Source organism: Brachyistius frenatus, unplaced genomic scaffold, assembly GCF_029030835.1.
Source record: "Brachyistius frenatus isolate BFR_SWC_R1_liver_20210118 unplaced genomic scaffold, ASM2903083v1 Contig_153, whole genome shotgun sequence".
Taxonomy (NCBI): domain Eukaryota; kingdom Metazoa; phylum Chordata; class Actinopteri; family Embiotocidae; genus Brachyistius; species Brachyistius frenatus.
The window spans coordinates 814,234-836,587 of record NW_027210752.1 but is presented as its reverse complement, the minus strand read 5'-3'; the positions used below and the strand labels follow the sequence as shown (position 1 = coordinate 836,587).

The following is a 22,354-nucleotide window of genomic DNA, read 5'->3' as shown; positions in this document are numbered from 1 at the left end:
CAAAGCCATATTTACACATTTGATTGGCTATAGTAAAATAAGTATTTAGATCTATCAGTACCAAAACAGAAATGTGAAAAAGAAAAAGTCTAATTTTCAAACTTCAACTTCAGTAAACATGGAGATGTATTATGTGCAAAATGGTTAGGTCTCCACAAAGGGTCACAGAAAAAGATAGAAATTATTGGTAGATGATGAGTGAGGTAAGGATGAAGAAAAGAAGTTCTGCTGCATGATTTTTTTTTTCTACTTGTGGATGGAAACTTTAATGTTAAACGCTAGATAATTAATCTGCTTTAGGAATCTGAGAAGTTTAGATGAGAAATGCCGATTTCTAAATTCTGAAAAGGGAGCCCAATGGACAGGATGTTTCTCAGGTATCACAACAAAAAAAAAGTCCATGTAGTTTTTTGTGCAAGTTTATCATGTGTTTTTTAAAAATGAGAAAAATGTGGCAGAGGAAAAAGTACAATATTTCCTTTTAAAATGTAGACAAAAAAGATCAAATTTGTATGTCTCTGTTGATCACTCACTAAACAAAATATTAAAATGTTGGCCTAATGTCAGAGGAAGTTGATGTTAATGAATCAGTTAAAGGAGAAGTTCCTCAACTAGATTCTCATTTAAGCCTTTTTTTTTCAATGTGGCTTAGCATTCACCTAGAGTGACGTTTAGCATTTATGTTTTTCTTTCCTCCGTTCACACGATCATAAATGTGTTCAAAAACGTTCTTTGTTTTCTGCCATGTCTAATTTTTGCAGGGCTGCCATGAGGCTGTCCTGGAGTGTACTGATCTGCCAGGCACTCTGTGACACACTGCTTTATTGTGGTTGAACATTAATCTGTTGCACTTTCTTCAAGAGACTCATTCTTCACCACGCAATACCTCTTTACCACCTTTTCTCTCTTTGATCTAACAGACCACACCCCACCTCACTAAACCATCATCAATGTCATAAAATTTCATATAGAAGTCTTTTAATGACTCACACCTCAACTCGTCATTAAATGGCCGTGCAGGACTAATAACGGAGCCATAAAGGTAATCTACTGTGAATTAGGAATGGATTTCTGCCAGTGTACAAATTGAATGCTTAAATCATCAATGAAATACTCTCTTTTAACAATGCATTTTGAATATTAAGACAATCTGTGATTATTTTAATTTATTATATTCCAGCACTGTGTAGCATCACTCAGCTGTGCTAATCCTTTACAATACTTCGGCCTTCATTTTCTTTTCTGCAATCTTCCACAGTTACAACACAGAATAGTTTTTTGGAGAAATATGGATGACTCCACAGATCTGTCCGACAATCCCGTTAGTCGTCCATTACGCTGGGGTGGAAAGCAACTAAGCGCATATTTGAGTAGAGTTTTAAGGCGGCCACTTGACTTGAGTATTTCCATTGTATTCAGCTATGTGTACTTCTACAGTTGGGTTTTACTTCACTACATTTACCTGACAGCTGTAGTTACTTTTCAAAATACGATTTTACATGAAATAGAATATGATAAGCTTATAAAACGCAATACATGAAAGCAGTGTCTATTTGAGGCATCTTCACAGGTTTCAGGTGTCTGTGAAGTGCCAACAAAAAGAGATTTCTCCCTTCTTCTCAGAATCAGCTTTACTTCCAAGTAAGTTTTTATATACAAGGGATGTGTCTTAGTGTTGTGGAACTAAGCGAAAAAAACAAACATATAAAGTAAGAAAAATTCAACAAACACAGAATATAGGTGGTATAGAAATATAATTTCACAATAAAATGCAATAATATGTACTACTGCAAATGTACACAGTATAAACTCTGTGTAGTGTGCAATTGCATAAAATGAAGAATAATTGCATTAATTTAACATACCATGTTAGATATAATGAGTTCACAGATGCGCAAGAAGAATACAGCTTATACGATGTGATGTGTAGTGTCTATGAGTGGGATATGGTCTATATGTCCTGGGCCTTGTCGTTTTATGTAAATAACTCCAGAAAAAAAAAAATCAAATGATCAAATATCTCACAAAAATAAACCCAGAAGAGGAAAAATCTAACAGACTCCCAATTTATGTAGCAGAACTTTTCTCTCCCATGAATCACCTCACAATTCACAAGTCATCGTGACAGATTTATCTCGTAACTCTTTGGAGGAGACCACACCCCTCGACTGGGAACCAGTCCAGTAAAATACCTAACTGTATTTAGGTGCCAAAACTGGCTCCACCTCGACCAACCATAAAATGTCACTAATGCATTCATGCATTAAAATCTAAAAATGTACCATATGATAATATTACAATCACAGGGGCTGAGTACTTTTATTTTTAATACTTTAAGTGCAATTTTTCTGATAATACCCATGCACTTTTACTGAATATTAAATGCAGGACTTTTATTTTTTCATGGGATAATTTGAAACCGTTGTTTTGTAACTTTTATTTAAATATAGGTTTCTATTACTGCAGTGAGGTGTTTTACAGTGTATTATAGCTCATTTTGAACTGCGTACTGAATTAAAGCTTGTATTTACTAATATCATGTGATAAAGTCCATTGCTACTACAGTATATGCCTCGACTAATTGACTACTTTGCATGTGATGCCATAAAGATATAAGACACAAAACCATTTAAAATGTATAAATTCATATGATCTAGACCTGCTTGAATGACCATTAATTTAATTTAATTTGAGTGTGACACTTAGTGAAGTATTTTGTGCACCGTGTGTGTTTACACTGGCTGTCATTTGAGCAGCTTCGTACAGGAGCACCTTCCGATGAGAAGCAAGATTACTGTCATGGTTGCTTGGTTTTATTGGGAGAGGCTTGTTTGTGTTCATTTGCTGTCATTGCCCTGAATAAACCTTTTTCCTATACACCAGGTTAAGTTAAACCAGTCACATCTGCGGAACTCTTTTCTGCCTTTTCTGGTTTATATTTTTACCTTTTACCTTTTGAGTGTCAGCAGCTGACACCGTGAATAACACACGGTCTTAATATGTGTGGCACCGTCCTTTTATGGTATGTGCTTAATTTTTATAATTAACCTACAGTATGGAGGCTATTATAGCCCTGCCCTGATTGTTGAATGTATTTCCTTGCCCTGCCATGCTTCGCGTCCACAGTTACTCTGTCACTTTTCATGTCAGCTGTCAGTTTGAAATTTTAATCACTGAACAAGTTGAACTGGGACAGTGTTTGTGGGTGTGTTGTCTTTTTGTGGGAGCGACCACTCAGATCCATGTTGGCGCGTATGGACAGAGGTTTGATGGCCACGGTGTCAATTTTCATGCTTCTTCATGTCTGTGACTATTATTGCTGTTCTTTTGAAGAAAAAAATACAATTCATCACCCACTCTTCTTACAGTGTTGTCTCAGTGAGGATGTTTTGCTAGGTTGGCTTTTGAAGCCCACCAAGACTTTTGCTTTTGATCCTGTTTCGTCTCAAATAGCCAGTTCTCACTCCACCACACTGTGCCAGTGCTGGAGAATTCTATGGCTGCACATATATAGCGTTCTTCTATAGAAGGAAAAACACTCTTGCTTGTTTGTATTTATTTAAAACGTCTGGCAGCACTAAGCCTAGTGACTGTGCCCTTGCAAAATAGTTTTGGGAGGTACGGGTTTTGGTGGAACATGTGGGAAGGTGAGGTCTGGCATTTCAAATCTTTGTCAAAGCCTGGCATTTTTGGCGTGCTTGCTCAGAGTTTGTTGTTGTTGTTGTTTTCCCCAACGGGGATTTTGAAAACAGTAACACACAGGTAGCGAAAAGGAGGAGATTGCCAACCGAAATAGTCGGCCAATAGCAGGTTTATACCAACATCCAGTGAATCCAACTGGATTCTGTTCACCAAGTCATACACTGGCTGATCTTGTGTGACAGTGATAATGGGTGTAATGCATTATGCCCATCCACCAGTGTCACCTGCTTTAGCAGCCATGTGGAAACTGACGTGGTTAGGGTTTGGAAAACTGTCCAAAAAAAACACTTGGTCTCTCCTGGACTCAAACTCTGCCCTTCTGGATGTAAGTCTGTGAGTTACACCTCCAAGTCACCCCTCCTACCTCTGTAGAGTGACGCGTGTCATATGACCAACGTCACATGAGCCACCTCTTTTCTGCATTTCTTCTCATCTCAAAGACACACTTCCCTTTAGTGGATGGGCGTGTGCATTACACGCATTGCAGTTATACTGGATTGATGCCATAAATGAAAATGAACCCGTGTAAATATTTAAACATGAAGTTGAATATTTTTGAAACGTATCTTTTGCAAAAATGTCCTGATTTCAAAATTTCAAAAGCAGTTGTAACAGCTGTTGTTAGTTGGTCTTCATTATCCACTCTGACTAGTAAAAAGTACGTTAAAGGGAATCAGTGAAAGAGCAAACTAAAACTCTAACTTTGAAGTGATACTCCTCACAAAAGCTATCTTTTCAGCATGAAACATTCACTTGACTATCAGGGGCTGTTAAAAGCTGTGCTGTATTTCTTTCAATAGAGGGGAGAAATTCACAATTGATCCCCATAGCAACTGTAATCAAATTAATTTGTTAACATTTGATTTGGGGATGTATCTTCATGGTTAAAGCTGCATCAAATGATTATTTTGTCCAGGATGGTTACCCCACTGTGAGCCACATGATAGCCTTAATCAGCTGTATCATGTATTTGGAACAATATCAGGTGCAAGTATCAGTGTGGAGGTCCTTTTAAATTTGCTGAACAAGTAAAACCACAAGTCACAATGACTTTTTCAAATGTTGCTGTCCCAAATTCCAACATATCTCTGAATCAAACTTACAGTTAGGTGATTTGTAAACAGTTTTCCAGTTCTTAGTTACAGATTGAACAATAAAGTATATTAATTAGTCAGGAAAAGGTGGTGGAGAGGAAGACACTGAATAAACTGTTATCCATACTGGATAATCCTGATCACCCTCTCCACCACCTACTGCGGGGACAGCGGAGCACTTTCTCCAAAAGACTCCTCCAGCTCCGCTGTCACAAGGACAGATACAGGAGATCATTCCTGCCCGCTGCAATAAGACTGTACAATAACTCACCTCTGGCCAAATCATCATCATCATCATTAACACTTTTGCACTGTTTTTAATTTAAATTAATTTAATTTTGTATCTTATCCTATTTTATTTGTATATACTGTGCATGTATACTTTTTTGTTTTTATATCTATACCTTTACTACCTCTATTTTTATTCTGTAATTTTCTGTAATATCTATCTATCTATCTATCTATCTATCTATCTATCTATCTATCTATCTATCTATCTATCTATCTATCTATCTATCTATCTATCTATCTATCTATCTATCTATCTATCTATCTATCTATCTATCTATCTATCTATCTATAATGGGAATGTGGCATTGACAATCATTTGGAGTCGTGTGTCTGGTCACCTGATGGATGTCTGGTACTGACTCTTCTTTTGGCTCTTTTTTGGTCTCCACTAGCATGTTTGAGAAATATCTAGTTAAGCAGTCAAGGCTCCAGAGTGTTCACCGGTTAGTTGTATTGTAGTCTACCATTTATTGCCAGGCAGGTTGTGTTGGTGCCCAAGTTGAGCACATCTGTGTGTGGTTCTATTTCTGTTGGAGGATTCTTACTGTTAAAATTGAGTTTTTCCCTCCTACGATTGCTCTTCCTTTAATATTGAACTCAACCTTACTGTGTTAAGCACCCTGAAATGACTTCAGATGTGATTTGGCTCAATATAAAAAAAGATGGAATCGAATGAACGGGACACACTTGCATTAATTGGCACAGAATATTGGCATCGGATCTTCAATCATCCATGTAATTTATCAGGAAAGGAATGTGAAGGATATGCTGAATGTAAGGATGTCCAGCTAAGAGTTGTACCATCTAGCAAATTTCTGTTCACATTTGCAGAATTTTTTTTTTTTATTGCTGGTGTCAATGGATTACAACACTGTTTTGATCTTGAGAACTAGTCATTACCCTTCAATTTATTTCTCAGGTTGGACTTAAAAGATTTGTCTCAAATCCATTCTACACTCTCCTCAAATGGAAGTTAAAGAAAATTGTTTTGTATGACAAATAATACCTGATTAGTTTTTATTGCAACAATACAACTGATTAGCTCAGCTTCCCTAAAAGGTGAAGAAATTTATTATTTGACATTACACAATATGACAATCACTTGAGTTGCTTTCCTACAGCACAAAAAGTTTGATGTGTAACAGACAAATGATGTAATAACTATATTGAACTCTGGGGGAATGTGTATATTCAGCTGTTCTGACTTTCATCCCCATGTCATTAAATAACACTAGTGTTTCGATTAAGTAGCAAAGTGGCTTTTTTCACCGATGGCAGGTTCAGATTCTTTCAGATTAGATAACACTTGACTAAAAAAATAAATCTTAAAACCCTTCTGGAGCCTGAGAAAAAAAGGGGAAAAGTAGATACACTTTACAGAGCAGACGCAATTAAAAGAGATAAACTTTGTTTTTAAGTGCTCAAACACACCTTTAACAAGTAGAAAATAAAGAAATCTCTTTCTGTTATTGTCAAACTGTTAAACAAAAGTCTCAGCAAAGATAAAGTTCGCTATACTCAACATGTGCTGCAGATGCAATTTTTATACCCATATTGAGTTTATATGTGGTTCAATTTACACATGGAGTGAATAAAGTACCAAACACTGCAGGCAGGACCTGGAGTGATGATGTCTGGAGCACTTTGAGCCTTTTAATAAGATATATGGAATATGAAGTGTGTTTTTTGAGTAAGAAGAGTTAGGCAGCACAGATATTATGGCAGCAGTATGGTATTAGGTGGTCACAGGCAGCACCCAGACTGTTGTGGTGTGAGCAGGGTGCTGGCAGTTTAAACATCTACACTGCTGCTGCCTCCTCTATTTCTAATAAAGACATGCTTTATGTCAAAACGTTGATTGCTGCACATTATTACGAAGCTCTAATAACCACTGTGCTCCAGACCTCCCCACAGCTGCCTCCGGTCCCGCCACAGCTCTCCTGTCTTTCAAGTGGATTTTAGTTATTTTTCTAATTGACTCGAGCATATTCACATTTACCCAGTCGGACAAAATACATATATAAATGTTTCCAAATATCCTCACTAGAGTATGTAGAATTTTGAGAATAAAATTAGGAAAAAAATATAAATGAACATGAAGCTGAATAAATCAAATATGAAAAATGTTTACAATTAGAGGATTTTGATGGTGATTGGAGGTTGGTGTTGAGTGTGGATAGGTTTTCCAAGTTCCTGGCTCTGGCCTTGATAATGACCCTATGCAATCCATCCAATAGCTTCCATCGGCCACAACGCCAAGCTGCTGCTTCATGAAGTGAATCTTTTACGCAGTAAAGTTTTGAATGGAGGGCTCTATGTCTTTTCATAGTGTTGCAATGCTTCCTCAGTATGTGTAAATGAAGAGTGGGTGTACTTAGTTTATATTCGAGGCTGCATGGTTCATCTGGCCTCTGATTCCAGCAAATTATTAAGAGATTAATAAAAATGAAAGCCCTAAATGACCTCCATATAACCTGAATTCAGCAATATATACATCAAATAGATTTTAAAATGAAAATTGTAACCCTTTAAAGTGTGTTCTCGCTCTAAAAACCGCATCGAAGTGATTAAGATAGTACCTTTTATGCGCTTTACATCTCATAACTTACAGCACTGAGTTAAATGGGAGGCATTTAAACACCATATCTGGCATGCACCACATGGGACACTTGACATGGTTTTTAATGCCCTCTTCCTTGTTCACCCTGCATGTGAATGTCTGTAGATGTGTTTTAACAGTCTGGTGGTTGGCTGGTCGCAGTGTGGTCACGACAAATGATAGGGTGAGGCTGGCTGTCGTCCTATGGTAGTGTGTACGTGTGTGTGCGTGTGTGTGTGTGTGTGTGTGTGTGTGTGTGTGAGGGGGGGTAACATCCATCGGCCAGGATGTAGCGCCGCGCGTTTTAATGTATCAAGTTATCATCGGATCCTGCAAATATTTAGTTTCCCCCCCCCCCCCCCCAAACCCCCCTTCCTCCTCTTCCTCCACAATAAACAGCTGTTTGTCCGTCATTGGAGGACGGGGGTGTCAAGCGAGGCTGGTCCGTATGGCAATTGGTTCAGATTAAGTTTCTGCAAATCGGTGGAAGCCTCAACCAGGAAGAGCACACACATCTCGCAGGCAGCGCCACCGACCGTCCTCTCTCCACTCCTCCCCAGCTCTCCCAGTTACGGAGCTCTGCCATCGCACCAGTCCCGGCTCTCTCCCCCTCCTCCTCCTCCTCCGCCTCCACCTCCTCCTCTACCCGCAGATTTGTTCGACGGTTCCCGGCTGGCAGGAGGAAGCGTGGCTGCGAGCCGTAAGTTACGTCCTCGATTTTTTTTTTTGGTTGTTGTTGTTGCTATTTCGCCCCTGAATGTTTGAAGTTGTTCCGACTGGCCAGACGTCCAGAGAGGAGCGCAGAGCCCATTTTTTCGCTTCGTGCACCAGAAGCGATCCACGGGGCTGCCGCTGCCATAAAGCTCCCCAGCGCTCAGCCAGGACCGGGATCAGAACAGCCACCGTGTCGGTAATAAGGAATCCGGTCAGAAAATGTGATCAGGAGGGGTGACTGCCCTTTATTTTGCTCGGTGTGTGTGTGTGTGTGTGTGTGTGTGTGTGTGTGTGTGTGTGTGTGTGTGTGTGTGTGTGTGTGTGTGTGTGTGTGTGTGTATTCGGGTAGCACCCCCCTCCCCTGTCCTCTCCAGCCCGTATTTAGAGCCTGGCTGGCTACTTCAGATGAGCAGCTACGTCAGGCTTGTACTGTATCCCATCCTACTGTATTCCTAGACCACTGCACGTATATATTCACATATAAATGCATGCATTTGGCTTCGCGTGTGTCGACATCGCAGCCGGATGGTGCTGGTGTGAAGATCGGGCTCAAGGCTGCGGTGCAAGTCTCGGAAGAAAACAAAAACAGTGACCTAATGTTTGAAATTCCTGTATCTCCTGTGGATAAACCTCAACGTGCCTGCGCCTCGTGTTGAACCTGCCCGTCAGCGACACGGAACATGTACAATAAGATCGCCTCTCGGGCTGATCCGAGCGGGCGACCTTACCCTTTTATTTTTTTTTTTAACGTGTGCTTTGCGATGAGGTGTTTGCGGCTCTGCCTGAAAGTTGAAGGCAGGAACATTTAAAAAAAACAAAAAAAAAACAACGAGTGGGTGAGGTGTAATTACAGGTGTAATGGTTGGTTTGTGACTGTGCCCTGCACAACCAGTGTTACCGAGAGTTTGATTCTGAAAGGTGTTGCTTATCGGTTGGCTGTTTTCCTGAACCTTTATTTATTTTTTTGGGGCGCGCGGAGGGGTGGGGAAGGGGGGGGGCTCACCCTTTCCTGGTCTTATTTTGACAGGAGCTAAAAAAGTGATTTGTCCTTCTCACATTTGTATTATTCAAAGAGGTGAAAGTAAAGGCAGCAAACCAGAAACTGTACACAAATTATTAGAAAAAGGGGAGGTTGTGATACTGGATCAACACAAATAAAACCCCTACAAGATACAGGTGAAGTCCAGCAGCAATGAAGACATCAAGCACTCAGTTCATCTTCTAGATTGCATCTGATAAGTGGGCGGTAGTCCCACCCTAAAGCAACCTGTTTGCAACTGCTCCAATGCCTACAGTTTCCCTAGAAATGCTGCAATACTTTGTAATCCTTCTGTACAGTCTATTTGATGAATATTCGTTTTAGAATTATTACTAAAATCCCTAGACTGATATCGCTCATTAAGTCGCTAAAATGTAAACCATGACAAGTTAAAATCACAAATGTTGTCACGTTTTTTTTTGGGTGTGCCACAGCTGGTTCTGTGTTTTATTTTATCCTCCAGTTGCGGTATTTTTTTTGGGGAGAGCAGGGGAAGGTGTTTCAACTTTTCTTGACCCAGAATGATGACTTAATTTTTTTATTCAGTGGAAAAATGTTAGGGTGCTAAAAGTTAATCACTACCTACAGTTGTTGGCCCTGCTTCATGTAATCGCTCTGTTATTGACCAGACCATTTAGTAGCAGAGTGGCTGTATTTCTGCAGTTTTGCTACGTTTGCATGTTATTTCAATATTTATGTGAGACTTTAGCGGGAGAGTCACCAGGGACTTGTATTTTCTTTTGTAAAACAATGTATAAGATTCCCCCTACATGCCAATAATTTTCACAGGGTGCCTTAGAGAAAAGAAAATCTGCTTTATTTGAATTCCTTTATGCCTTTAATGCTTGTTGGCTACACTTCAGCGTACACTGAATGTTCTGGCTTATACTATTGCCACTTAGCTTAAAAATGCAACATGTTCTCAAACTACAAATTTTCAATCGTTAATAGCTAATAGTTAGTAGCTAATTTTGATTTAGCGTTTTTCTATTTTAAACATCATAAAATATACCTCCAGGGCCTTTGGATTTCTGTCTGCGTTGCTTGGCAACATGTGGCTAAACAGGACGGGGTTTGCGAAGCTCGGCCAGGAGTGATTATAATCCTGACAAGTTTTACAACCAGGAAAGAGACATTTTCACTGATTGCTGTCAGTCTCAGGAACAGAAGAGCGATGCGTTGTACTCCACAATATTATTAAAACTGCCTATACAGCGGAGATGAGGTTTCACAGCGCAGCTCTTTCTCTCTCTGACACACACACACACACACACACACACACACACACACACACACACACACACACACACACACACACACACACACACACACACACACCCTTGACGTCTCCCTCACTGCCTCAATCTTTACCTTCTCCAGATCTCTTTAGGGTTTCTGAGCAGTTTTAGTCATATTTCTTCTCCGGTCTTCTCTCCTTTCTCCCTGTTGCTGTCCCTCAGCATCAGTTTAATGTTGTTAAACGTCTCATTTAAGTCGTTAGTTGATTTATTCATTTAAATTTGATACACAGTTATGATTAAGTTAATTTCGAACAGCAAACACACAAACGTCATAAGCGTCTTAAACTGCTCAACCCATTAGAATCCTCAGAAACCTACTGAAAATACCAATAAATACTTGATAACAAACTTTGAAACACTGATAAGGCAACTAAACTATAAAATGTGTTTATTAATGCGTTTATACTGTTAAATTCTTCTTAAAACATTGAGTGTTTCAAGTTAAACGAACACATAAGAATGTTCCCTATATGAGTGTAAAACTACATTATGGTGTTTTGTAAACCAATCAATAATTGTTCAGGTTCACGTGGGGGTGAAATACTGTGTCACCACATAAAAGAGCTGCTTTCAGAATCAGATTGGTTCTCTCCTCTGCTTTTAATCATGTTGTGATCCCCTTTCATTTAATTTTTTTGACCCATAGACTGGGAATCCACAGAGCTAATACATTGAACTTTTGATTTATCAAATTTTTTTGTACTATTCTCAAAGTGACTCTCAATTTGCACGTGGCATTTGTGTTTGGAGTGACTACTTTACACTGTGTGGCAGTTATAATCATGCTTTGTGTTTCTATACCAGGAAGTTCAGAGTTGGATTTTGTGCTCAACAGTGACTTAATGTGGCGTTTGTGGCACTTTGGTGTTTCATCTGCTGTGTTGTGTTAAAACCTTCTGCCAGTTGATATGTCGTGCTTAAAGCGGATGTACAGACCACTGGATGTAGTGAATTTAATAACTGAATTTCAATTGTGTGCCCTTTAATCCATCGGAGTTGCTCTCTAACACACACAATCTCGAGATTCTTGAGAAATCATGCGAGTCTCATCATAAATAAATGTATGGTGGTGTGTGCGCTGTTTGATGCTGTGATAGGACCTGATGATCTGTTTTCTAACCAATTACAGATGGAGCACAGGGTCATTGATCTTCCCGTAAATGTGAAATTACTTCCTGAGGATCATCGGGCCTAACAGTGTTTTAAGAGCCAAATTGTGGTTTGGCCAGAGCGCTTCCATACGAGATAATACCTTACAGGTTATTCCTTCCAGTGTTTCCACACCTACACTTCTCAGCAGGGTTGCTCCTGGAAAATAGTCCTCATGGTTTTAAAACACGATGAAATCTTAAAGTTTTTAAAGTGGGGTAGTATGGACTAGAAAATATTGAGTGATGCAAGAGCATGGCTTTATATTACCATACGAATACAGACTATTATCGACATAATTTAGATTCTTTATCTGACAGAATCTGTGACAAAATTTGAGTTGTTGGTCTTAAATTCAGATTAAATATTAAGTGAAAGCACCTCTGAATTTTATGTTTGAAGTCAGTCATTCAGGTATTGAGTTTCAGTCTCAACCAGCGAGGTCGCACCACTAAACAAATTCACTCCTGTCTGAGAAGTGGAGCCTGGAGCTGGCCATCCTGTGACATTGCAAAGACGGGGGGAGACACACAATCATGAAGCATCACACACAACATGCGCCCATTGTTCCTCAGCAGATCCCAAGTACTTGTTACATTATATTTTTTGTTACAAGCTGTTCAAGCTATTTACATTTAAATGTGCATGTTTTTTGAAGTGGAGGATGATACAAACTGCTCTAAATTCATTTGAAAGACTTTGGAAATGGTAGTTCAGAAAGTTGTCTTCGATTTTCATGGACCCTGGAGCTAAAATTGTATTGGCTAGTGACAGGATCACTCACTAGCTGTACAAGCCCAGTCAGATCAGAGCCAACGAAATCCAACATGTTTGAAAAATTTTGTCAGGCTTTGACTGTTAATGAGTTGTTAGTTGGGCTGAGGCCTCTAGCCGTGAATGTGATCACACTGCAGAGAAATCTGCATCGCTCATCGGGCCTCTTGGTGCCTCGCGTAGCCATAACTAGTTTGAACAGATGCCCCGGCCTGTTCATCTCCATCCAGAATAAACTAGGAAACAATAAAAGCTCACTGTGGTGAGACCTGGGATGACTGGTTTTGTCTTGTGATAAACTGATAGCATCATGCAGATCTGGAGGGAAATGTTTTAACATTAAATCACAAAAGCCTACATCCTTCCACAGTTTAACGTGAGGAGAATAGAGCGACAAGCACACACTGTAAATATGCATGTCAATTGTCTTTAAGGGGGAGGATTTCATTATCCGATTATAGCTAATTACAGAAAGTAATGGTGTAGGACAAGAAGCTCTTGTGAGTTGGAGGGAAAAAAAAATGTCTTTTGATTTACAAAGGGAAAGTTACATGATGGAAAATTTCTAGTTGTATCATCTGCTGTAGCGAGTTTTCAATGTACATATATTAAAGGCAGATATTGTTCTTTTAAAAGTTAAACCACCTTATTAGGCCATTACACAACAAAGCTTTATGACCTCCAATATACAAATCCACTGCTTTACCTTTTCCCTTAAGCAAAGTCATGGTCTGTACATGGGCTTTATTTTGAAAATGCAGTTGCTTAACACGCTGTATACAGTATGTAAGTCATTCTCTAGTTGATTATGTTGCAATTTCACAATGAGCACAGGGAGCGTTTTCACAAGCTGACTGTTTGTAGGCTAATTGACTTTAACTGCTGAATTATTTCAGTGAGCTTTGGGAGTCATATTGTACAATGTATCGTATGGCTGATGTAAAGATTCTCCACATATTATGAATATTTAGAAAGTAATGTGAAGCCATTTAATTAAAGGGATTAAAAATGGCACTAAGTTTAAATGGGCATTTAGTCGGCTTGTTTATTTGTCTTATTTTCCTCGGCTGAGCTCATTGTTGGAGAAAGCCCCTTTTGACATTTTCCTTTCAGACTAAACATTTCAGACCAAACAATCGGCCTTAACAAGCTGTTACTTGCATGCTGTGTGCACACTAGGTGATAAGGCAACGAGCGCAGTGAATGAATGACAGAGTGCATCAGTTTATCCAATGCAGCATATAAAAAAAATCCCGCACCCAAACCCATCATAATGAGAGGCTCCCCAGACAGGCATACAATAGCTGGAGCTCACCATATGATCAAATAAATTAAGTCTGATCACAAAACCATTCATCTGAATTTATTCATCACTAAGCTTCTTTATGTATTGAATCAGATGTTGTGTTTAAATATGAAGGCTTGTGCAAGATAGTCAATATCTTTGTTATGCTTTTGTTTTCTTTGTGCCTCGCTGCAACACAAAAGCCTCTCTAGCTTTGTTCAGTTTTGCATCTTGGCAGTAAAAATGTTTGAAATAACGTTACAAAGTTCCTCTCTTGGTTCTTCAATGCACCTCGTGCTCTCATCTGACTGCCTGCCCTGACCATCAAGCCTGTACTTATTGATGTGGCCAGGACTCTGATGTCATCTGTTTGATGATAGGACATAAAAGTCAAATATGTGAAATATTTTTAGCGCTGAATCAGCTCTCTGTGAAACCAATGAAAAACTTGTGTTTGTAAAAGATTTGAACTGCTGTATAGTTTACTGGATGTTGTTCTGTAAACTGCCAGCTTTGTGGGCACATGAAAAATAGGCCAAAATTGTGTTTTGACCATTTGTCCGTCTTTTCTCTCTAGGCCCGGTGGAGAAGCATGTGATGACTCACGCAAGGCAGAAAGGTTCCCACAGGCAGAGCCACAGAAGTGCTGAGTGGTGGGACAGTAGCCGTCTTTGGCCACATGGTGGCGCTATGGGCAGCGCCTGCAATGAGCGCACGTTACGATTCGGCAGGACAAAGAAGATAAGTGATATCGTCAAACAAGGAAACGATACGGCCAAGAGGATGAACGACAAGGGAGGAAGAGCAGAACGATTAAACCAGAACAGAAAGCTGGACCGGAGGCGCGACAAGAAGCGAGACCGAAAGTTATACCCTTTGCGGGGGAGGGCTGGTAGTTCGGAAAGGGAAAGGCTCAGCTGCCGCGTCCTCCTTACCCGATTGGAGGAAAGCATTCGTGACAAAGAAAGCTCTAAAGAAAGGGAAGGAAAAGATGGTCGCAGACAGTTATCGCTCAAATCCAAGTCCAAAAAAGGGAAAAGCGGTGAAAGAAAAGAGGCAAAGTCATTACCAAAAACCAAATTAAAATCAAGCAGCCTAAGTTATGGCGAGTTTATGGGTCCGGGAGTCCTGCAACCACGCAAGCGCAGATTGGCCTCTCTCAATGCGGAGGCAGTGAACAGTCTACTGCTTGACAGAGCTTTTGATGCCCAACCGGCCGCCAAACAGGCCAGGAGACAAGAAGAACCCTCGAATGTCGGGGCTTCCCTGGACGTAGATCCAGCCAGAGGTGGTGTCCCTGGAGGTCTGAAGGCTTCTAGAGGAAACACCAATAAAGTCTCCACATCTCACAAACTTGAACTGTGCCAAAGCTCTAAGCCGGTCAAGAAGACCAAAGTTAACCGAAGTTATGAGGCTGTGGGGATGAGTCAGGAGTGTCTGAATGCTCCCGCTCCCAGACGATTGGCTGGACTCAACGCTGCAGCCCTGCTGAAGTTAACCAGTTCTTCTGCTACTAGTAAACAGAGAGTAAAGGCTGCACCCACAGCTACTATCACATCAGACTGTAAGGTTCCTGCTCCGGTCTCGACCCCGAAGCAACACTCCAGGGTCAAACTCCAACACAAGGGACGTACACAAAAGCAGAAGGGGAAGAAGGTGCCTCCCCTGCACAATGGCTGCACAACCTGCAAGAAAAAGGCAGACTTTGAGCCGAAGGTAGAGTGGGACACAGGAAACTGCACCCATCGACTCACCAAACCAGGCTACCAGTCACGCAGCATGCTCGCATACCCGCTGAAACAAGTGAAGGAAGAGCAGCTGGAGACCGAACTGAGCCCATACTACTGCTGTCCCCCAGAGGGCTCAGTGGAATACTGCCACCGCGTGGCCTTCTTCCTCGGCCAGCAGCCCTATGGAGAATCAGACGATCAGCCGCTTAACTCGGCAATGACCCCTGTGAAGCGCGAGTGCCTAGTAACCTCACCATCCCTGACGCATTCCCACCCACACACAGCCCTCACCCTCAGCCCCCACCCCTGCCTCTGCACCGCCGACCACTGCTTCTCCAGCTATTATGTCCACATCGCCCACCCAACACACACTGGAACAACTTCAGCTACCCTGGCCTCACGACCTCTGAACTTTTCCCCCTCTGGTTTGTGCCCCAGTCGTATGACTGGCTCCAAGCTGCTGGGGCGGCAGGTGTCCCATCCCTCGGGGCTCCCCCACCCCGCCTACTGCAACTCTGTGACTTCGCCCTGTTACGGTGACGCCTGTGGGATCGGTGGCTACACCTATAGAGCCATGCCTCCCGTCAACAGCAGAGGTTGTTCTTTCAACACAGGATGCACTGGATGCACGCACAGCATCAAAACAGGTGAGCAGGAGATGGAGGTAATGGATTGACGAGAGGTATTTCAGCTGGTTTCTGTGCTTTTAAACCCCGTCAGTGTTTCTAAGTGAAGACAATAAGATTGATTGATGAAATTTGGAACAAGTTGATGGCATGTTCACGCCGATGTCACTCCTCTGATCCAGGCATCTTAAGCTCTCTTTGTATAATTGCCATTATGAAACAAACTTTTATCCCAATGTCATACTTGGACCCAAGTTTTTACTAACAAAGAGCCCTTTGTTATTAAACGATGTGCCTTAAGCCAGTTGCGAGGCCCAACAAGTGTGAACATTGCTGTTTTATCTTGACCTTTTTTGTTGGTATGAGCTTTGAAAGTGCTTATAGCTTGAGGGGCTGACTCAGATATACCTTGATAAGGAGCTCCAGGACTACTGCAGTGTTTTCCGTAACAAATGTGTTACGTATATACAGTTGGACTGATGAGAAGATAAAAGAAGCAGGTTGCTTTTAAGACCAGCCACAGGAGAGGCGTGCAATTTGCTCATTTAAATTTTATGTAACTTTTGCTGAACAGCACCAACTAAGAAAGCTAGAATTGGCCACCATGAGATCCTTGTCACACCAGACCAAGTAGCAGCAGCTTTGCATTGCCTATGAATTGAACTTTTCATCTATAAGTGGTCTGATTGTGTATGTATGACTCTGTTACTCTCTCCCTTTACTTCTCCAGAGGGTTACGCCTCCCCTCAGGGTGATCACAGCCCCTCCCTCCTGGTTCCCCCTGCCATGCCCATGTCCAGTTGCCCTCTATCCAGCGTGCCCACTTCCACCCAGACTAAACCCCACCTGCTGACCCCCCTGTCTGGGCGAGACCAGCCCCAGGCCAGGTTAAAGCTAGCCAAGGAATGCCCGCAGAGCACCAAGCCCTCCAATGGCTCCCTGTCCATGGGCCGCACACGGCTAATGACGAAGCAGCCGTCACCCGTGCCAAGCCTCAGCGGCACCAAGCAGAAGAGAGTCAGCCGCAGACGTGCCACCAACGGCTGGCGGCCTGTTGGACTGCCCACAGAGAGAGACGTCTTCATTGCGGTAGGTTATTTGTTGGTACATCTCTGTGCAGTGAAGACGAGCAAGAGATTAGACAGTTTCCCTTATTCCACTACCCTGCTAGTAGACACCTTAGCATCCCTGAAGCTGCCTTACTGAAGGACAGAAAAGAAATCCGCTCTTGAGGGAAAAGATAATTGTGTTTAGACCGTACAGCTCTGTGTGACAGATTCCTTCTTCCCTTGGTAATGAGAATTATATCTGTCCTTATTGTGTTTACGTGCATGCGTGTCACAGGGAGAGGATGAGACAGCCCTGCGGCAATGTTACGAAGGAGTCGAGAGGGATGGCGAAGTGATACGTGTCAGAGACACTGTGCTGCTACGATCAGGCCCCAGGAAGAAATCTCTCCCATATGTTGCCAAGATATCAACGCTGTGGGAGGACCCCAAAACAGGTAAAGGAGACGAGGGGGAGATCACTGCAGTTTTGTGTGCACGGACGGATGGTCGTGGGGACATATGGCCAAGATTGTTTACGTGTGTGTGTGTGTGTGTGTGTGTGTGTGTGTGTGTGTGTGTGTGTGTGTGTGTGTGTGTGTGTGTGTGTGTGTGTGTGTGTGTGTGTGTGTGTGTGTGTGTGTGTGTGTGTGTGTGTGTGTGTGTGTGTGTGTGTGTGTGTGTGTGTGTGTGTGTGTTTCAATGTGCTGCCTCAGGAGAGCTGATGATGAGCCTTTTCTGGTACTACCGACCTGAGCACACCCAGGGAGGCCGAGATCCCAGCGCCCACTGTGAGGTGAGGCTTGAACGAAGCAGAAGGTTTAATTTTTCCCTGCAGATAAATGACATTGGTGCAGGCAGACGGTAATAACATGCCGGAAAACTGTTTGTTGTGTGATAAACAAATGTATGTTGGTGGTGAGAATTGAGCCATGAGGGATAACTTGACATTCATGGGAAGCCAATAGAATTAAAAAGGAACAGCTTTATCTTAATTAACTATATTTGATTAACACACAGTTGGTAAATTTGTGTTATTCCAGCTTTTTATAGAGACCAAAGGGAGCAATATTCAGAATAAGATGTTATGAAATAGCTAAATACATGTATATGAATAAATATAATCAAAATATATCATTTCTGGACATTTTATTTTGAAATGACCAGTTTCTTTCATGACACTTTTGGTCATCTGATTAACTGCCAAATTTATTACACAAATGCAGTCTTGAACTTTAACATTATAGGATATCATTTTGTACAGTGAGTTTGAATGCAGGAGGAAATAGGTTTTTCTGATTTGTATTACTTGTATCGCTTGTTTTTTTATGTGCTGTAATAGAAATCGTACAAGGTATGCTGAGGTGCAGTAAGTAAGAAAATAATGTGCAAGGAGGAGGTGAACCAAACCGCTCACACTGACTGTTGCTGGAGACATCATTATCTTCCTCCCAGCAGCCCTGGAACTGTTGTTAGCTCGTTTGCTCTTCAGTCTAACCACAATGCCAAAAATCAAGATAAGGATCCGACCCCAGTCTCGCACAAAGCAAGAACAAAAACGAGTGCAATTTCACTGCTAAAAAATTCAATTCTACTAAATGTGTCGAGTGGAGCAGGGTTTTTGTTGTGTGTGGTGGCAGAGAGGTGTAATCCTACTGCACGTGAGCAGTTACAGTTCCCTCTGTGCTCCCAGTCCAGAAGCGTTGTCGTTTCTTCAGCCGTCAGTCAGCCCAATAGGAAACACTTGCAGTGATGTGACACTTTACACCCACTTTTGCTTTCAGAATGAGATTTTCGCCTCTCGGCATCAGGATGAAAATAGTGTGGCCTGCATCGAAGACAGATGCTATGTTCTCCCACTAGCTCAGTACTGTAGGTAAGTAAGTGCAACACACACACACACACACACACACACACTTACACACACAAAGCGATCGTTGTTAGCAGAAATTTTCATGAAGTTGTTCCTTCTCATTAACACCTTCGAAGATCCGCGGAAGCCTATTTTTCTGTTTTTCTTATCACACGTCGCTCACACTGCAACTGTTGATGAATTTCAGGGAAGACTGGGCGATGAAAGGTTGCTGAGACATCATTATTGAATATCACCCTTTGAGTTTTAGTGTTCAAATAAAGGTGGAATAGCATGAAGACATTTGGTTTGACAGCAGACAGATGTTTTCCTCTCCTTTTCCTTCCCTAGATTTTGTGCCTTGGTGAAGCGGCGTGCCGAAGGCGCCCCACCTGGCAGTGCCAGCATGGTGCCCTGCCGCCCCGACTTCGCCCCCCCTTCCCACCGCTGTGTGCCCACAGACGTCGACCCCGAGTTGGTGTATCTCTGCCGGCACGTCTACGACTTCCGCTACGGACGCATCTTGAAGAACCTGCAGTAGAGGGTAGAGGGTAGAGGGCGGTCACGCCTATGAATTAATCATAACCAAGCTCCCCCTTCCTGTTCAGAGGAGGGGGGGATCGCTGAGGAACTGAACACCCCTGTATTTTCTGCTGGGCACCTCACGATCAGAGGGAAGGGGGATGATGGGGTGGGGCTGGGTTGGACGAGCGACAGATGAAGCAAATATTGCGGCCCATTATGAAGCACAGATCCCTTTAGTTAACGACAGAGGGGTTAGGATGGGATAGTTAAACCAATCTCAGTCAGAGCACCAATATTTCTTGGCTTGGAAGAGCAAAGATTCATTAATTAACTCTGATTTTTCAGCTCCCTCCCCCCGATCTTAACCCCGATCCCTTCCCTGCCAGGAATGCTGAACACCAGGCTGAGCGGGGCTACCGTCAGGTCTGTGTTTCCCCCGAAGCATCTTAGCACAACAATCATGTTTGTTCCATTTGTAAGCCAATGGCTCAGGGATGGTCCGGCACTAAGGTGCTTCCGGGGAGCACAAGCCTGCGCTGTCAGCTTAATGTTAACGGTGTTCAAGCAGCCAGGGTGAAGGAGCAGCCAATGGAGAGTGTCGTCTTATTTCTAATGATTTGAGTTTGTCTCAGTTGTGTGTGTGTGTGTGTGTGTGTGTGTGTGTGTGTGTGTGTGTGTGTGTGTGTGTGTGTGTGTGTGTGTGTGTGTGTGTGTGTGTGTGTGTGTGTGTGTGAGAGTGAGTGGGTGTTGTCAGAGAGGATAAATGGATAAATGTGGGCATGTGTGATGGTTTTTTAGGAGGCTTTCAGGCAATCAAACCAAACAAGCAGCTTTAGAGGAAGTGGAGCTCTCTCTCTCTCTCTCTCTCTCTCTCTCTCTCTCTCTCTCTCTCTCTCCGTCCCCTCTCCTGACACCGACAGAAACATTTTCATCTCAAGTGATGCCCTGTGCAAACTAAAATACTGTACCTGAAGGGGGTTTGTTAGACAGATCGTTCCTTAAAAAACTTGACTCTAGAGCAGAGCTTCTTTAACTTTGTGTCAAGACTCTAAAATTTTTCATTTCACCTTTACTGATTCCCTGGGACTTGCCTTATGACTTGCAGGGAGAGCTTCAGGCAGCTAGTCTCACCACAAATGACCAGGAAGTGGTAGAACGGATGAACCTGTAGTTCCACAAAGTAGGATTTTGTTGCAGATAGATTAACTGAATAACTGACTGACAGCTGCGACGTAATCAGTTTTGACGCACATGGAGAATGCAGTGGTTCAGGGCTGTAAAGACTGATTTAAGGTTTTGGGAAAAATGTCAGAAAATAGTGGAGAACACCTGTTAAAATTTCCCATAGCTTAGGGTGTTGTCTTTAAATGTTTTTCTCCAGTCCAAATTACAAAGATGTGACATTTTCTGTCACTTGTGACAAAGAAAAGCATCAAATATTCACTTTTGCAAAGCTAGAACTTTAGAAAATTTGACCCCCTTTCTCAAAAAAAGTGTAAAATCGTTATCAGACCGTCAAAATAGTTGTCAATACATTTTCTAATCATTGCAGCTCTACACTTGCTACAAACAGTTTTCATGACGCCAATCTGGCTGCTAAAATGTCCGTTCTACCCATTTTAATTGTATACCCAGACCACTTGTTCTTTCTCCTGCTGCCCTCCCTCCCTCCCAGCCAAGATAAACCAAAGGATGTCACACAAGCCAGAATTCCCTGTCTCGTCCCCTCACCCTTCTCTTCCTCGTCAGCACGTCTGTCCTTGTTATATTGCACTAATCCATTCCTTAATTACAACAATGTTCAATGTTTTTTTTGTTTTTTTTTAATTCAGCCCATTATTATTTTACCGGGGTGGGAGTTACTGTATATCATTTATGTGTGTGTTTTGTACCTGTAGAAGGAACCAGTGAGGATGTCATAGCTGCTTTTGTCAGTGCAAACTGTGTATTTCTATAATTTCTCCAGTAGAGGAGTCGGCCAGCGAGTTTGTTATGTTACCTGATGCTCAACCTGTTGAATCCCATGGAATAATAGATGGTATATATTACTAGAGTCATTCCATTTGATTTATCAATCAGTTCTGACATACTTATATAAATATACAGTATATATATATATATATATATATATATATATATATGTATGTATCCACACTGTTAATATGATTAGATTTCAAAGAGGCATCTAGACGGAGGCCTGACTTTCTGTGCATACAAACGTAGCACCATGTTAGATGTGAGTTTGGATCGAAGGGGGAGGTTGTGGGTGGTATAGGGGGGCGGGGGCGGGCGTGGGGTGTTTGATACTTTAAAGTGAGCTGTGGAGCAAGCCACGCTCTTCCATTGCCTTTTAACCTGCAAGTGTTTTACTGTCACTCAGAAAACGAGTAGTGTCGGAGTGTGCGTACCTTTAAGAACATGAAAGAGTACCCGATTGCTTTCCTACACAGCAAACGCCCCCTTTTCTCTCACATTGGATAAGCCGTAAAAGTTTTCAACACTCGAAAGCCATCTTTAACTTTGTCTCTATTTGAGCAGCATGAATTTGAACCCAAAACAAAATCAAATCCTGATCATTGGGTTCTTTTTCTTATTTCTATTAATTCCCAGATTCTTCAAAGAGGTAA

General features: G+C 41.9%; 1 protein-coding gene across 3 annotated transcripts in view; it reads left to right on the top strand.

The window, feature by feature from the left end:
- Positions 1 to 21,978, top strand: part of LOC138631349 (bromo adjacent homology domain-containing 1 protein) — a 100,896-nt gene extending 78,918 nt beyond the window's left edge. The window contains exons 1-7 of one of the 3 annotated variants that reach the window (XM_069716212.1): positions 8,215 to 8,386; positions 14,526 to 16,325; positions 17,035 to 17,393; positions 17,649 to 17,808; positions 18,067 to 18,146; positions 19,135 to 19,226; positions 19,554 to 21,978. In XM_069716212.1, the coding sequence (XP_069572313.1) occupies positions 14,546 to 16,325; positions 17,035 to 17,393; positions 17,649 to 17,808; positions 18,067 to 18,146; positions 19,135 to 19,226; positions 19,554 to 19,743 (2,661 nt within the window). In that variant the 5' untranslated portion in view covers positions 8,215 to 8,386; positions 14,526 to 14,545 and the 3' untranslated portion in view covers positions 19,744 to 21,978. Of the gene's footprint in view, positions 1 to 8,214; positions 8,387 to 8,466; positions 8,597 to 14,525; positions 16,326 to 17,034; positions 17,394 to 17,648; positions 17,809 to 18,066; positions 18,147 to 19,134; positions 19,227 to 19,553 lie in introns of those variants that run through there. The other 2 variants (XM_069716213.1, XM_069716210.1) reach the window with 2 other exon arrangements.
- Positions 21,979 to 22,354: the final 376 nt, after the last annotated feature.